General features: G+C 44.5%; 2 protein-coding genes across 3 annotated transcripts; one reads left to right on the top strand and one right to left on the bottom strand.

Annotated features, from left to right (window-relative positions):
• Positions 1 to 271: 271 nt before the first annotated feature.
• Positions 272 to 6040, bottom strand: LOC112239953 (peroxisomal membrane protein PMP34). 2 transcript variants are annotated; one of them, XM_042317096.1, is made up of 9 exons: positions 5990 to 6040; positions 3410 to 3470; positions 3092 to 3158; positions 2595 to 2749; positions 2254 to 2370; positions 2009 to 2154; positions 1830 to 1925; positions 1549 to 1631; positions 272 to 1398 (listed from the first exon to the last, which is right to left on the bottom strand). In XM_042317096.1, exons 1-9 carry the CDS (start codon positions 5999 to 6001, stop codon positions 1251 to 1253), a joined length of 885 nt encoding a protein of 294 aa, XP_042173030.1. In that variant the 5' UTR covers positions 6002 to 6040; the 3' UTR covers positions 272 to 1250. The 2 variants fall into 2 exon arrangements, with proteins under 2 accessions (XP_042173030.1, XP_024264098.2); XM_024408330.2 differs by lacking the exon at positions 5990 to 6040 and adding an exon at positions 3696 to 4038.
• Positions 4414 to 16006, top strand: anks4b (ankyrin repeat and sterile alpha motif domain containing 4B). Its single transcript, XM_024408337.2, has 2 exons — positions 4414 to 4722; positions 14133 to 16006. Exons 1-2 carry the CDS (start codon positions 4562 to 4564, stop codon positions 15292 to 15294), a joined length of 1323 nt encoding a protein of 440 aa, XP_024264105.2. The 5' UTR covers positions 4414 to 4561; the 3' UTR covers positions 15295 to 16006.
• Positions 16007 to 16164: the final 158 nt, after the last annotated feature.

Here is a 16164-nt window from a genome sequence, read left to right as displayed (position 1 = left end):
CCTATAGAAAATTTGTGGGCAGAAATGAAAAAGTGTGTACGAGCAAGGAGGCCTACAACCTGACACAGTTACACCAGCTCTGTAAGGAGGAATGGGCCAAAATTCACCCAACTTATTGTAGGAAGCTTGTGGAAGGCTACCCGAAACGTTTGACCCAAGTTAAACAAAGGCAATGCTACCAAATACTAATTGAGTGCATGTAAACTTCTGACCCACTGGGAATGTGATGAAAGAAATAAAAGCTGAAATAAAATCACTCTATTCTGGCATTTCACATTCTTAAAATAAAGTGGTGATCCCAACTGACCTAATACAGGGAATTTTTACTAGGATTAAATGTCAGGAATTGTGAGTTTAAATGTATTTGGCTAAGGTGTATGTAAACTACCAACATCAACTGTAGCCACCAAACTGTCACAGCCAGCTGAGAAATCAACACCTACTTTTCAAGAGCAGTAACATCTCTCCGGAAAGGGTTTGCAGTGGTCTTAACGCAGGGCTGAAGGAGCACCGTGACATATACAGAGATTTAAATAGAATATAGCCATGTCTGCAAATACCTTGATGCTTCACTCAAGCCCTCAAAGTTCTTGAGAATATTGCTCTTCACTCGCTTGGGCATCGTCTTTCTAAACAACTATTTGGCAAGACAACATCTAATCCAAAAGGAGTTGGCTCGTAAAACTGCTAGTTGTTATCAGCACTCCAGGTAATAGTGGTGGAGAAAGCATAACAAGCTTCAACTGTAATGCCATTCATTCAGGTATAATACAATTGCCACAGAATGCATATTCTAAGACAGTTATGGCACCTCCTATAAGACCATGTACAACCATTTCCAGAGAGATTCACCCATATTGGCAGCGTAGGGAAGACAGATATGAATACTGTATGTGGAATAAACCTCTGAGTGTAAGGGGAAAAGAGAGGAGGAGAGACACCATCTCTGGTTGAGGTGTATGTTGGGATTGAGGAAAGGCAAGTTGGAATGGGGAGTCAGTAGCCCAGTGGTCACCAACCCTCATCTTGGAGACAGGTGTGTAGGCTTTTGTCATAACCCAGTGCTAAACACACCTGAATCAAGTTCCAGATACGTGGTAATAGGTCAATCTGAACATTGAACCAGGGGTTTCATTGCTGGGCAGGAACAAAACCCGGCACACCCTGTGAGCTCCTCTCCGGGACCAGGGTGGGTGGTGACCACTGTTGTATAGCCAGTGCAGGTTGAGGTCTAAGGGCCAGCTCACACCTCAGTGCTTCAGTTTCTTGTTGATGCCCATGACCTTGAAGGTGGCTGCGGTGATCTTCTCATACACCACAAACATGAGGGCTGCTGTTAGTACCGTCTGGAGCAGTTTGGCCTCCAGGCCTTTGTATAAGCCCAGCACACCATGCCTCCTGCAGGGGAGAGGACAGGGAGGGAACACGTCGATGGATCAACACAAGACATACTCATTGGCACAAGACGGTCTGAAAGTGTCCCACCACATTGCAGTAGTCAGACTGTTGAGACGCAAGAGTTCCATTGTGTGTGTGAGATCTACTCACTTGATTCTGTCCATAAGTAGGTAGACTATGTTTCGGAGACTGCCCAGTAGACCTCCCTTGCCCTCAGCTTTGTGCTGCCCAAACTGGGGGGATAGAAAGACAGTAATTTAATCAACAAAATGAGCTGTGAGTACAGGAAATACAGACTTATTTTACTGAGCAGTACATAATCATGATATCAGACACAGTTTGATGGGTAACGTGGGGGAAACACTGCTATGAGTGTTCAGTTAGCAGGTGTGTGCATTTAGAGATACAAGTTTGCATGTGTATTTGTTTACCCTTAGAATGGCCTGGACGGTCTGCAGGGGATACGTCGCCGTGGTAGCGATGGCCTTGGCCACAGCGCCAATGAGAAAGATCTCTGCTGATGTAATCTAGGAGCAGACAAAAACAAAATAAAGGCTTAAAAACCTTCAGCATGACTGACACAGCTGGCTCCCTCCTCTCCTTCCCTCACCTTCCTCCCTCCTCTGCCTGCTCTCCTCTTCATGGCTTCATAGAACATGAACACGACTGCAGGGTTGAAGACCAGCACCAGAGAAGGCAGTGTACCGTTCCAAAGAGTCCCCACTCCCTCCCTGGCTATGATCTGTGAGAAAGCATCTGCAATCGAAAGCACACATTGTATGATGATAGTAAGTCACATTTTATTAGTACTGAAAAGAGACAGTGAATACAACAAATAGACAGACACACACACACCAAAGATGCCTCTGTAGTGGGTCTGCTGGAGGTCTTCGTTCCTGAACTTTGCCCCCTGCAGCTTGAGCCGGGTGTTGACCACCCACATGGGCGTGGTCAGAAGCACATTCACTGACCCTGGGGGAGAAACACACAACTTGGGCAACAGAAAGACATTTAAATACATTTCAATATGGAGGTCAAATCTACTTTCTTCAATGAATCTCTCTGTTAATCACCTCTCAGACTCCCCTTCCCTAATATAACTACATCAATGACTTAAGAGTCCATCAAAATAGGTGGCAGTAGGTTGATAGTGACTTAGCCATTACCACGAAAAGGTCCCTGTTCGGTCCTCCTACCTGAGATGAAGCCCATGAGAAGGTCTTTTCCCGGTCTGGACCGGCCCTGATTACCCACCATGACTTTCTTCAGCGTGTTGAAGGTGTAGAAGTAGACAAAGTTGGAGCAGCACAGACTGGAGATGACTGGGAACCAGCCTCTGTACAGAGACAACCTGGGAAGGGAGAAAGACCAGGGAAATCCACAAAGTCAGTCATTGGGCCATGGAAACCCAGGACTAGGAGTTTTTCCTGTGCATGTGATCTGACTGGGGAAAACTCCTGGCCCAACACAAAAGTAGTCATAGAAATACAATGGGTGGAATGGACATTGCTTTGAACTGAAAGGAATGGCCATTCTACTAATCTATTCTAGCTCTATGGGAACAACAGCCCAATGAAAGCCCTGTATGCGGTGGTACGAGGCCAGCTTTCCGTTCCTGTCAACTGATTTTACGCAATCTAAGGTGGATTATAAATTGTAGTAAAGTAGGTGTACAGTTCCATACAATACTCACAGGCCTTCCTCCTTTGCTATTTCAGCCAGGAGAATGGCAGTCGATTTGGACTTCCGATTCTCATCCACTGCAACAGAAAACGAAGGCAGAAAAGGGATTGTCATTTTCTTACATTATAGTAACATTGGAAGTAGTCTGCAGCTCTGGTATGCTCATGCAATGGTAAGGTCGCTCTTGTCAATGTTTCCACTTCTATATATCCATCACTCATTTCCTTGTGAACTCACTGACCCTTGGGTGCAGAGTCCAACGTTATAGCAGACAAGTATGGCCACACTTCAGCAGTCAGTATGTACCACCAATTACTCTACAACTCACCCTGAAGTCTGATCCTCGCTGTATCCAAAGGAAAGAAGACGGACATCGCCGTCATGCTACCCTAGAAGCAAATACATTATGATATATAGAATATAGACGGGTAGTTAAACCTAAGTTACACGACAAAATTCACAAAGTTGATACAATCTGACACAGTATGCTAACTAACAAACTAGCTAAAGGCACCGGTTGTAACATTTCAGTGTAGGTATTCGAACGTTTTGGCCTTGTCTTTATTATTAAAGGACTGTTCATACATAGGCAAACTACGTTGAGATGTCCTTACCACTGCACCTGCCACGGCGTGTACCAGTGTCTCATAAGACAGAAGGTTGATCGCTGAGGCACCATTATCGGACATCTCCGATTCTTTAGGGCCGCAGAGCGTCGATCTAAGTACGAATGCCAAATCGGTCAGCGACTGCAGAGCACCCTGTTCAAACAACCGGTGGTTGAGTTCCTTGCGGTGAGACTGGTTGTGGTGGAGTACGTTTACCTGCTGTCATTCCATGATGAGTGGCTGAGTGGCTTTTGTGTACTCTGACAGTGCCATAAATAAGTCAAATTTCGTTGTGGAGATTTCTGCTTCCTAATAACTAATTTTGGTGGTGCAGTTAGTCAGAGTTCAGAAACGCCCTAAAGGGCGATACTGCCATCTACTGGAATGGAGTACTTTAGGCCACCTGAGATTTGTGGTCACACCTGGCGCGCCTAGCCAGGTATGACCACTGTCCTGTTTTATGACCTCGTGACATTTTATGAATAAAAGCCTACTGATATATATGCACAATTCATTTAACATATTTTGACTATATATTGTCTCTGTCATTGCCATTCCATCATTTAGCAACATGTGACCTAGGCCTATACAGTAGCCTAATAACTTCTCTCAGCATATAAATTGTAGATTCTTGAATTTCCTCAATGGGACAGCATGACAAATCCCAAATGGACTTTGCTTTTGTTTTATGGCAGTGAGTTCCACCGATATGATGACGCCCAGCGCTCTGACCAAACCACTCACATCTCCGATGCGCAATTGTGTGGCGCTCCAACGCGCTGGAAGGAAGAACAAAATGCCAGATTCCTTCTGCTAAAAGACGTGCCTTTTTATTTAATTTCACAGTGTAGCGTTCTAAACACAGAGTAAACATGTCTAGGTACCACAAAGCAGCGATCGATGGCTACCTGGACCTCTTGAAAGAGGCTACCAGGAAAGACCTGAATTCTCCGGACGAGGACGGGATGACGCCTACGCTATGGGCTGCTTTTCATGGACACGTCGAGGCCCTTCAACTTATATGTAGCCGAGGGTGAGTGCAATTGATAATCAGAAGTCATAGCCTACCTTCCCATACCTACAATCCCCAAATATTTTAAGTGGCATATTAGCAATATATACCTATTGTGACGTTTTTACAATCACAATCAATTGCAATCAATTGAAACCTAATTCAGAAATGATTTTTCTCATATTAGTTAACTGATTTAACTAAGTCTAAACTATTAGAATGTGAATTTATTTGGACCTCTTTTAATTTATTTGACCCTATGTATGTTTATATCAATTAACTTCTAATCCAATGAAAAAATAGCAGAAACTCTGCCTGACATGAGGAGGAAGGATAGAAGCTATAGGTTATGGTTTACCTTTTGACCTCTTCCTAGTCCTTGTCCATTACTGTCATTACCTTGATGAATTCTTCCTGGTATGAGAACGGATATTTCCAATCTCAAATCTACATTGATGAGTTGCTAAAACACAAAAATAAAGGCATCCTCCAGTAACCTACAAAATAGTCACAAAACCTATAGTACCAGTCCAATGAATACTGTAATATTTTATCTCCTTTAATATTGATGACATGTTTTGTTGGGAGGGATGCAGTTGGAGGATAAAAGTCCGGAAGTGGCCTAATGCTGATTCTATTCCCAGCACTGCTGCTTGTTTCCAAAACAAATACTTGAACGAAGAGCAAAGGTGGTCTTTATTGTTAATTCAAGTGATAGAAGGAATGCCCATCACCTCATTCCTGATGCCCATAAACCTACTAGAGACTACCCTCATGAAGGATTTATAGGTGAGAGAGGTGCAGTTAGCTGTGTCACATGGGTTTCAACCTCACAGGTTTCTCTATCAACTTAAACCACCGTCCTCAAATGGTGACTGAATGCCTCTGAGATTTTAACTATATTCTACAATGTACTGTATGTCCATGTCACATTTCACCCATGTTATTTTTGTGCATTAGACATGCATGCCACTCTGAAACTGTCCCCCCACAGCCTTTTAGACCACATTTTCCCATAAGCAGAGCCAAATATGTAATCAGCCAAGGGGAATCATGTCATTAATGACAAACAATAGAGCCTTTCATTCCCCTAGCAGCTTTCCCCTGCTTTCATACTGCAGGAAAAAAACAGACATGATTTTCATCTCTCTTATTCATTTCTGTCAAGATGACAACCGACCAATTGCTTGATTATTTAATTGAATCACACAAACAATGGATTACGAAGTTTTCATAACATTGAACTCAGTGTATTTTTATAAAATGATTGGAATGATGTCAATCATACCTTTGTGATCATAGCTGCGTATTTCCATGTTGGGCGTTAGCAGTAGGATGTACTGCAACAAACTCGGTTTAATGATCACCTGTTGCTAAGATACTGCAATCGGGAGTTTTATAGAGGTCGTGATGGCACAAAGGACTTTCATTCTTAATGGCTTACCAATTAACCCATAGGGAAGGGTTGGTTTGTACTTCATGAGGATAACGTTGGTGGCAGTCCTTTTTCATTCATTTATTATAGGAATGCTATTATGCAACATCAGTTAATGACTCATTATTTAGTTTTCAAGTGTTGTTCATTATATTGTACTGTTAGATTCAGGTTGATATGGACATACAGTGGGGAGAACAAGTATTTGATACACTGCCGATTTTGCAGGTTTTCCTACTTACAAAGCATGTAGAGGTCTGTAATTTTTATCATAGGTACACTTCAACTGTGAGAGATGGGATCTAAAACAAAAATCCAGAAAATCACATTGTATGATTTTTAAGTAATTCATTTGCATTTTACTGCATGACATAAGTATTTGATCACCTACCAACCAGTAAGAATTCCGGCTCTCACAGACCTGTTAGTTTTTCTTTAAGAAGCCCTCCTGTTCTCCACTCATTACCTGTGTTAACTGCACCTGTTTGAACTCGTTACCTGTATAAAAGACACCTGTCCACACACTCAATCAAACAGACTCCAACCTCTCCACAATGGCCAAGACCAGAGAGCTGTGTAAGGACATCAGGGATAAAGTTGTAGACCTGCACAAGGCTGGGATGGGCTACATGACAATAGGCAAGCAGCTTGGTGAGAAGGCAACAACTGTTGGCGCAATTATTAGAAAATGGAAGAAGTTCAAGGTGACGGTCAATCACCCTCGGTCTGGGGCTCCATGCAAGATCTCACCTCGTGGTGCATCAGTGATCATAAGGAAGGTGAGGGATGAGCCCATAACTACACGGAAAGACCTGGTCAATGACCTGAAGAGAGCTGGGACCACAGTCTCAAAGAAAACCATTAGTAACACACTACGCCGTCATGGATTAAAATCCTACAGCGCACGCAAGGTCCCCCTGCTCAAGCCAGCGCATGTCCAGGCCCGTCTGAAGTTTGCCAATGACCATCTGGATGATCCACAGGAGAAATGTGAGAAGGTCATGTAGTCTGATGAGACAAAAATAGAGCTTTATGGTCTAAACTCCCCTCGCCGTGTTTGGAGGAAGATGAAGGATGAGTACAACCCCAAGAACACCATCCCAACCGTAAAGCATGGAGGTGGAAACATCATTCTTTGGGGATGCTTTTCTGCAAAGGGGACAGGACGACTGCACCATATTGAGGGGAGGATGGATGGGGCCATGTATCGCGAGATCTTGGCCAACAACCTCCTTCGCTCAGTAAGAGCATTGAAGATGGGTCGTGGCTGGGTCTTCCAGCATGACAACGACCCGAAACACACAGCCAGGGCAACTAAGGAGTGGCTCTGTAAGAAGCATCTCAAGGTCCTGGAGTGGCCTAGCCAGTCTCCAGACCTGAACCCAATAGAAAATCTTTGGAGGGAGCTGAAAGTCCGTATTGCCCAGCAACAGCCCCGAAACCTGAAGGATCTGGAGAAGGTCTGTATGGAGGAGTGGGCCAAAATCCCTGCTGCAGTGTGTGCAAACCTGGTCAAGAACTACAGGAAACGCATGATCTCTGTAATTGCAAACAAAGGTTTCTGTACCAAACATTAAGTTCTGCTCCGGTGGCGCAGTGGTCTAGAGCACTGCACTGCAGCGCTAGCTGTGCCACCAGAGACTCTGTCGGCTCGGCTGCGACCGGGAGGTCCGTGGGGCGACGCACAGTTGGCCTAGCGTCGTCCGGGTTAGGGAGGGTTTGGCCGGTAGGGATATCCTTGTCTCATCGCACTCCAGCGACTCCTGTGGCGGGCCGGGCGCAGTGCGCACTAACCAAGGTTGCCAGGTGCACGGTGTTTCCTCCGACACATTGGTGCGGCTGGCTTCTGGGTTGGATGCACGCTGTGTTAAGAAGCAGTGCGGCATGGTTGGGTTGTGTTTCGGAGGATGCATGACTTTCGACCTTCATCTCTCCCGAGCCCGTATGGGAGTTGGAGCGATGACACAAGATAGTAACTACTAACAATTGGATACCACGAAATTGGGGAGAAAAAGGTGTAAAAAAACAAATAAATACAAAATTCTGATTTCTGATGTATCAAATACTTATGTCATGCAATAAAATGCTATTTAATTACTTAAAAATCATACAATGTGATTTTCTGGATTTTTGTTTTAGATTCCGTCTCTCACAGTTGAAGTGTACCTATGATAAAAATTACAGACCTCTACATGCTTTGTAAGTAGGAAAACCTGCAAAATCGGGAGTGTATCAAATACTTGTTCTCCACACTGTATGTGTTAATATGTATACATGTCTATAGACACTGAGTGTACAAAACATTAGGAGCACCTGCTATTTCCATGACATAGACTGACCAGGTGAATTCAGGTGAAAGCTATGATGCCTTTTAAATCCACTTCAATCAGTGTAGCTGAAGGGGGGAGACAGGTTGAAGAATAATTTTTATACCTTGAGACAATTGAGACATGGATTGTGTGTGTTTGCCATGCAGAGGGTGAATGGGCAAGACACAATTTTTAAATGCCTTTTAACAGGGTATGATAGTAGGCTTGACCTGAAGAGAGCTGGGACCACAGTCTCAAAGAAAACCATTAGTAACACACTACGCCGTCATGGATTAAAATCCTACAGCGCACGCAAGGTCCCCCTACTCAAGCCAGCGCATGTCCAGGCCCGTCTGAAGTTTGCCAATGACCATCTGGATGATCCAGAGGAGAAATGTGAGAAGGTCATGTAGTCTGATGAGACAACAATAGAGCTTTATGGTCTAAACTCCCCTCGCCGTGTTTGGAGGAAGATGAAGGATGAGTACAACCCCAAGAACACCATCCCAACCGTAAAGCATGGAGGTGGAAACATCATTCTTTGAGGATGCTTTTCTGCAAAGGGGACAGGACGAATGCACCATATTGAGGGGAGGATGGATGGGGCCATGTATCGCGAGATCTTGGCCAACAACCTCCTTCCCTCAGTAAGAGCATTGAAGATGGGTCGTGGCTGGGTCTTCCAGCATGACAACGACCCGAAACACACAGCCAGGGCAACTAAGGAGTGGCTCCGTAAGAAGCATCTCAAGGTCCTGGAGTGGCCTAGCCAGTCTCCAGACCTGAACCCAATAGAAAATCTTTGGAGGGAGCTGAAAGTCCGTATTGCCCAGCAACAGCCCCGAAACCTGAAGGATCTGGAGAAGGTCTGTATGGAGGAGTGGGCCAAAATCCCTGCTGCAGTGTGTGCAAACCTGGTCAAGAACTACAGGAAACGTATGATCTCTGTAATTGCAAACAAAGGTTTCTGTACCAAATATTAAGTTCTGCTCCGGTGGCGCAGTGGTCTAGAGCACTGCACTGCAGCGCTAGCTGTGCCACCAGAGACTCTGTCGGCTCGGCTGCGACCGGGAGGTCCGTGGGGCGACGCACAGTTGGCCTAGCGTCGTCCGGGTTAGGGAGGGTTTGGCCGGTAGGGATATCCTTGTCTCATCGCACTCCAGCGACTCCTGTGGCGGGCCGGGCGCAGTGCGCACTAACCAAGGTTGCCAGGTGCACGGTGTTTCCTCCGACACATTGGTGCGGCTGGCTTCTGGGTTGGATGCGCACTGTGTTAAGAAGCAGTGCAGCATGGTTGGGTTGTGTTTCGGAGGATGCATGACTTTCGACCTTCATCTCTCCCGAGCCCGTATGGGAGTTGGAGCGATGAGACAAGATAGTAACTACTAACAATTGGATACCACGAAATTGGGGAGAAAAAGGTGTAAAAAAAAAATTAAAATACAAAATTCTGATTTCTGATGTATCAAATACTTATGTCATGCAATAAAATGCTATTTAATTACTTAAAAATCATACAATGTGATTTTCTGGATTTTTGTTTTAGATTCCGTCTCTCACAGTTGAAGTGTACCTATGATAAAAATTACAGACCTCTACATGCTTTGTAAGTAGGAAAACCTGCAAAATCGGGAGTGTATCAAATACTTGTTCTCCACACTGTATGTGTTAATATGTATACATGTCTATAGACACTGAGTGTACAAAACATTAGGAGCACCTGCTATTTCCATGACATAGACTGACCAGGTGAATCCAGGTGAAAGCTATGATGCCTTTTAAATCCACTTCAATCAGTGTAGCTGAAGGGGGGAGACAGGTTGAAGAATAATTTTTATACCTTGAGACAATTGAGACATGGATTGTGTGTGTTTGCCATTCAGAGGGTGAATGGGCAAGACAAAATATTTAAATGCCTTTTAACAGGGTATGATAGTAGGTTCCAGGTGCACCAATTTAAGTGCGTCAAGAACTGCAATGCTGCTGGGTTTTTCACGCTCAATAGTTTCCTGTGTGTATCAAGAATGGTCCACCACCAAAAGGACATCCAGCCAACTTGACACATCTGTGGGAAGAATTGGAGTCAACATGGGCCAGCATCCATGTGGAACAATTTTGTAGAGTCCATGCCCGGTGAATTGAGGCTGTTTTAAGGGCAAATGGGGTGCAACTCAAGATTAGGAAGGTCTTCATAATGTTTTGTACACTGTGTAGATAAAGGTTTTTCACAATATCTGCAAGATACCTTAAAAATACTGAAAACACGTTATTCACTGTTACAAATAATACATGGTAATAATCTATGAAAAGCCAACTGACATTTAATCCTGAGGTGCTGACCTGTTGCACCCTCAACAACCACTGTGATTATTATTATTTGACCCTGCTGGTCATCTATGAACATTTGAACATCTTGGCCATGTTCTGTTATAATCTCCACCCGGCACAGCCAGAAGAGGACTGGCCACCCCTCATAGCCTGGTTCCTCTCTAGGTTTCTTCCTAGGTTCTGGCCTTTCTAGGGAGTTTTTCCTAGCCACCGTGCTTCTACATCTGCATTGCTTGCTGTTTGGGGTTTTAGACTGGGTTTCTGTACAGCACTTTGTGACATCAGCTGATGTAAGAAGGGCTTTATAAATACATTTAATTGATTGATACAGTTTGGATTTACATTTCTCCCGAAGTTGTAAACCTCCATGCAAAAGATATAATGATAAACAAATGACAGGTCACTCAAACTGAAAAGCAAAAGTTATCACTCTCAAAACAGTTAATTTGCCTTGCTTTGTTCAAACTGTCAGACAGTGACATCCATTATAGAATCAGTCAGTGTCCGTATCTTCTACAGGCGAGATGATCAGAGGTCTTATATTTTATACTGCCATTTTTACCACAGGGTCTGGAGATAGGATATCGTTTCTCAGTGACGGTGGAGCCGGTGAAAGAGTAGATATGAGTCCTGGCATCCACATTGTAGATGAAGACCTGACCCTTCTCATAATCCACAAATACCCCCACCTTCTGGGGCTTCTCTCTCAGGGAGAGCGAGACAGGAAGATTAGCGAGAATCATTTACTCATTCCCATTCCTCAGCCACAAAATCCAGCATCCATCCTCAGGACTCAGTGTTCCCGTCCCCTTTCTGTTGATGGGCTCTCTGGCCACTCCAAAATCCAATTCAGTCTTCCCCTTAACCTGCACCTCATAGTAAAATCTCCCAGAGGAAAAGCCCCCCCTTCTCAGGACACTGAGAAAAGTATCAAACCTCTCTTGCTTGGCAGTGTCTGATGTATATTTCCATGTTCCACTTGTTTCCATCCTCAGATAGAATGAGACGGTGATGTGCCATATCAGGGTCTAGAGTCACATTCACTGAATGTTTTTGAATGGTTTCAAGATCTTTACCCCTTCCTGTTCACAACTGATTAATGAGTACAATCAGCTTCTTTGATCTGATCCTGCTCCTCGGTTAGGTTTTTCAGCTGACAGTTGAGGTCTTCATTGATGCGATCCCTCTCTTGAATGAGACCCCTTTGCTCACCATGAGCTGAAATGCATTCATCTTTGACTAGAAGTAGTTCCTTGGTGAGGTTTTAATTTTCCTGAGGTCATCCCACTGCTGTTTAACTTGATGCTTTATATTTTAGACGGCAGATGGTCACAGATAGTCCACAGTAGAAGAAACTGTCACGCCCTGACCTTAGAGAGCCTTTTTATTTCTCTATTTGGTTAGATCGGGGTGTGATTTGGGGGCGCATTCTAGTTTTTCGATTTCTTTGTTGGCCGGGTATGGTTCACAATCAGAGGCAGCTGTCTATCGTTGTCTCTGATTGGGGATCATACTTAAGCAGCCTTTTTTCCCACCTTAGTTTGGGATCTTGTTTTTGTGTAGTGCCTGTGAGCATGCCAGTTACTGTGTTGTTGTTGTTGTTGTTGTTGTTGTTGTTGTTGTTGTTGTTGTTGTTGTTGTTGTTGTTGTTGTTGTTGTCTGTTGTTGTTGTTGTCGTTAGTTAGATTACGTTACTGCGTTGTCGTCGTCGTTAACATCTGCGTCAAATAAAATTTGATTTGATTTGATTTGAGTTGTTGTCGCGTCGTCGTCGTTGTCGTTGTTGTTGTTGTTGCTGAGTTTCATTTTAATACACATGTGGAACTCTATGCACGCTGCGCCTTGGTCCGTTCATTTTAACGAATGTGACAGCAACCAGCAAGAGAAACACTAGAGAGCACCCCCAAAATATCCCTTCATGATTTTCATCTTCACATATGTACTTAACACACCGGAACAGCTGACTAGGAATGTGAAATTCTGTCTTCCTCACTTCATTGAGCGGGCTCTGTTGAACAATACATATCAAATCATTTTCTGTTTGTCTCCTGTTGAGTGACCTTTAGTTTGGCAGAGTAGAATCCCTCAGTGTTCCTTTATATCTCTGAATACCAACCATACAATTTGGTTCCCTTAGTTCCCTCACTGTCCTGGATACCAGCCTTTAGATTTACACCTCGGAACAATGACTACCCTTCTCAGCTCCTCAATTGAGATCACTGGCTGGGAGCCAACAGCTACAGACACAAAGGTATACAGGATTTAAAATACTGAAGTGAGGTTTTGAGAAAATGAATACATGTTATAAGGCAGATTGTATAGGTTATTGCATTTGACAGAAAATGTAACATTACCTTTAATACAGACTTCAACGGGGAGATCATCATACCTGGACTTTGTCTTAGTAAAGTACTTGATAAAACCCATCATCATTGCCTTGTACCCTGGTCAGTTTCAAGGTGTTGCATCTTTTCAGTTAGTCTTTAAACAGTGCTGTACTTCCCCTGTAGGAGACCATCTGATCCTTATAGTTGTCTCTTCAGTATTGGTAAAGATGAACAGCAGAGCCTGGGTGGGGCAGTGTAAACCACTCCACTCTCATATCCTCAACATTGATACCGGGTTTGAGGTAGAGGTCTTCACAGGTCTAAAAAGTTGTGCATTGGATCTGTGGCTTTCCCACCCGATCCGAAATGTTTCATCAAACAAAAAAACAGATACCCATTCCGAATGGAACCCAGGACAGTCAGACCAGTTCTGAAAGAGGCCTGTGGAAAAACAGACAGGTGCCGGTTCGGATCCTAGAGACCCGTTCAGATCCGAGAGTAAAAAGAGAAGGAAACCTCAGACTGGGAGCTGTCAATAAATGAACACACACACAGTGAAGGTGTAGAGTAGGCCTACTGTACCTGAGACTGCTCTGTGGAGGAGAGGGACAAAGACAATCTGGTAGCATCACCATCATTCCAGAAAGCGATGATTACACAAATGATCAAGATGAATTCCATAACTTAAAATCAGGGAGTCAATAATGACATTTCAGTGTTTAGAAAAAAATACACACAGAAAAACTGTGGAATAATGTAAAAGCAAACATAGCAAAGTCAGTTTTCCTAGTTGAACAAAGGCTTTCCTTCAGTGCAGCCTTGTCCATGTACTCATCTGGAGTGACTTTTTTACTTACAACATAAAACTTGTCCAACGACATACCTTTCACACCTACAATGATGAGCCAAAGCTGAACAGAAATCATAGAGATAAAACATATTTTATCTAATCTTGTGTCATAGAAATGTATGATTGGTTGGTTGATTAATTGGTTTGTTGATTGACTGACAGATGTTTCTGTGTTCTTTCAGAGGGGACCCCAACAGGAGCGACATCTGGGGCAACACGCCGCTGCACCACGCCGCCACCAATGGTCACATGCACATCCTCAGCTTCCTGGTCAACTTCGGCGCCAACCTCTTCTCCCAGGACAACGACTTCCACACAGCTATGGACGTGGCAGCGTCGGGCGACCGCATGGACTGCGTGCGATTCCTGGACAGTGCCGCATCACAGCAGACCATCCAGAATGCCAAGAAAGTGGCCAGGCTGAAGAAGGAGGCCACCAAAGAGGCTGAAATGCGGGTGAAGCTGTGTGAGAGGGTCAAAAAAAGGCACAAGAGCAAGATGGATAAGATGTACCAAGGGTCAGTGTCAGAGGCCAGCACGGCATCTCCGTCGTTCTCCAAGATGGGCACCATCAACAGTGTGAACGAGCAGTTCTCCAAGCTGATCGCCTCCGATACCTCAGGCTCTCTTACGGCCCGGTCGAAGGGGACCCTCCAGAGGATATTCGGGAAAAAGGATAAAGGAACGACGGAGAAGGTGGGAAGAGACGGGAACGTCATCTTCGTCAAGCAGGAGAACGGCACCCTCTCTGGGAAGCCCGAGTTCATGGGCGTTTTCTCCGAGCAGGACGAGATCGATGAGGAAGAGGACGGAGGGATGAGAAGATTCACGGATGATGACGTTAATGACGATGACGAAGGAGGAGATGGCCCAGGAGCCAAGGAGTCCATCTTCAAACGGCCCGGCCTAGGGAACATGGTCTTCAGGAAGAACTTCTCCATGGAGATGGGGATAGAGCCCGACGACTTCCCCAGTGGGAACAATGAAAACCTGGGCTTCCTCATCCGCAGGGAGGGGTTCGACACAGAAGGGGAGGACACAGGCTTTGTTGAGGACGAGGAGGACGACGACCTGCCCTGGAACCAGGAGGAGATCGGCCTGGATGACGACCAGGATGAGGAGACCTCCCCGCTGGATGCCTTCCTCTCATCCATCTCCCTGCCAGACTTCTCCCCAGCCTTCACCCGCGAACAGCTGGACCTGGAGGCGCTGATGCTCTGTTCCGACGACGACCTCAAGGGCATCCGCATCCAACTGGGGCCCCGCAAGAAGATCCTGGAAGCTGCCGCTCGCCGGAAAAGTGCACTGGAGAAACCTGGCGCCATCAAGGACAGCTTCCTGTGATGAAATTCTGATATTGGAGGTGGTTGAATATGGCTGAATGGAGAAAGTAGGATGAATGCAAGTAGGATGATGTAGAGTGACAATACTTTTGAATGAAAAGAACACTGATGCAAAGTTGAGAGTTTGAAGTGGAAATACATATCCTGGTTTTCTATCCTTTAAAGACAAATTCTTTAATCTTTCTCTTACCTTGGACTAGGAGTGACTGCAGCCTTCATTACGTTGCTATAGCCGCCACAGGCTAAAGTTAGCATTGATTCACCCAAAACAATGGGGGGTTCGACAGGCTGGATAAGCCTGGCACTGTGACGAGATAATCGGCGATGGTTGAACTGAGCAGGAATGTCATTTAGATGAATGGAGTGGCAATAACACCACCACAACCACTACCAACCACCATCTTGCAATACCAATTCATGAAGATAGAAGGAAGAAACACTGTCAGATTTCAAACATAATTTGAGCTGCATGCTCTTTTTGACATGTCTCTGAGAAGCACACAACTCATTTTGAGTAATGATGTAATGTAAGAGCCTATTAAGTGGAAACTGTTCTGATCTTGATTTTCCTGTTCCCTCCTTTGATGATTGATAGAAAGGAGACAATATTGTGATGAATTCAGTTGTACCATTTTGTATGTGAATTTTAATCCTTGTGATTTGTACATTGATTAAAAAAACGTATGACAACCAAAATAAATAACGTTTCTAAATCCGTTGATCAATTCTTTCATGTGAGTTGCATGCATACATTTTCTCTGACTGGATTGTTTGGCACTTGAAAGTTCTGAATCACTGGTGAAGTAGATAAATACCATGCAAAACTGTAGTGTGCCATGAGTTTCTCCTTACCAGGTGACCTAACCAGGAA

Source organism: Oncorhynchus tshawytscha, unplaced genomic scaffold (genome assembly GCF_018296145.1).
Source record: "Oncorhynchus tshawytscha isolate Ot180627B unplaced genomic scaffold, Otsh_v2.0 Un_contig_11560_pilon_pilon, whole genome shotgun sequence".
NCBI classification, from domain to species: domain Eukaryota; kingdom Metazoa; phylum Chordata; class Actinopteri; order Salmoniformes; family Salmonidae; genus Oncorhynchus; species Oncorhynchus tshawytscha.
Note: the sequence above shows the minus strand (reverse complement) of the source record. Positions and strands in the feature narration are given on the sequence as shown.

Coding starts and splice junctions, on each gene's coding strand:
- LOC112239953 (XM_024408330.2), bottom strand. CDS start 3,770: ATGTCCGATAATGGTGCCTCAGCGATCAACCTTCTGTCTTATGAGACA. Junction 2,750..3,091: donor ATAGCAAAGGAGGAAGGCCT/GTGAGTATTGTA, acceptor CTCCCTTCCCAG/GTTGTCTCTGTACAGAGGCT. Junction 1,399..1,548: donor CTACTTATGGACAGAATCAA/GTGAGTAGATCT, acceptor TCTCCCCTGCAG/GAGGCATGGTGTGCTGGGCT.
- anks4b (XM_024408337.2), top strand. CDS start 4,562: ATGTCTAGGTACCACAAAGCAGCGATCGATGGCTACCTGGACCTCTTG. Junction 4,723..14,132: donor CAACTTATATGTAGCCGAGG/GTGAGTGCAATT, acceptor GTGTTCTTTCAG/AGGGGACCCCAACAGGAGCG.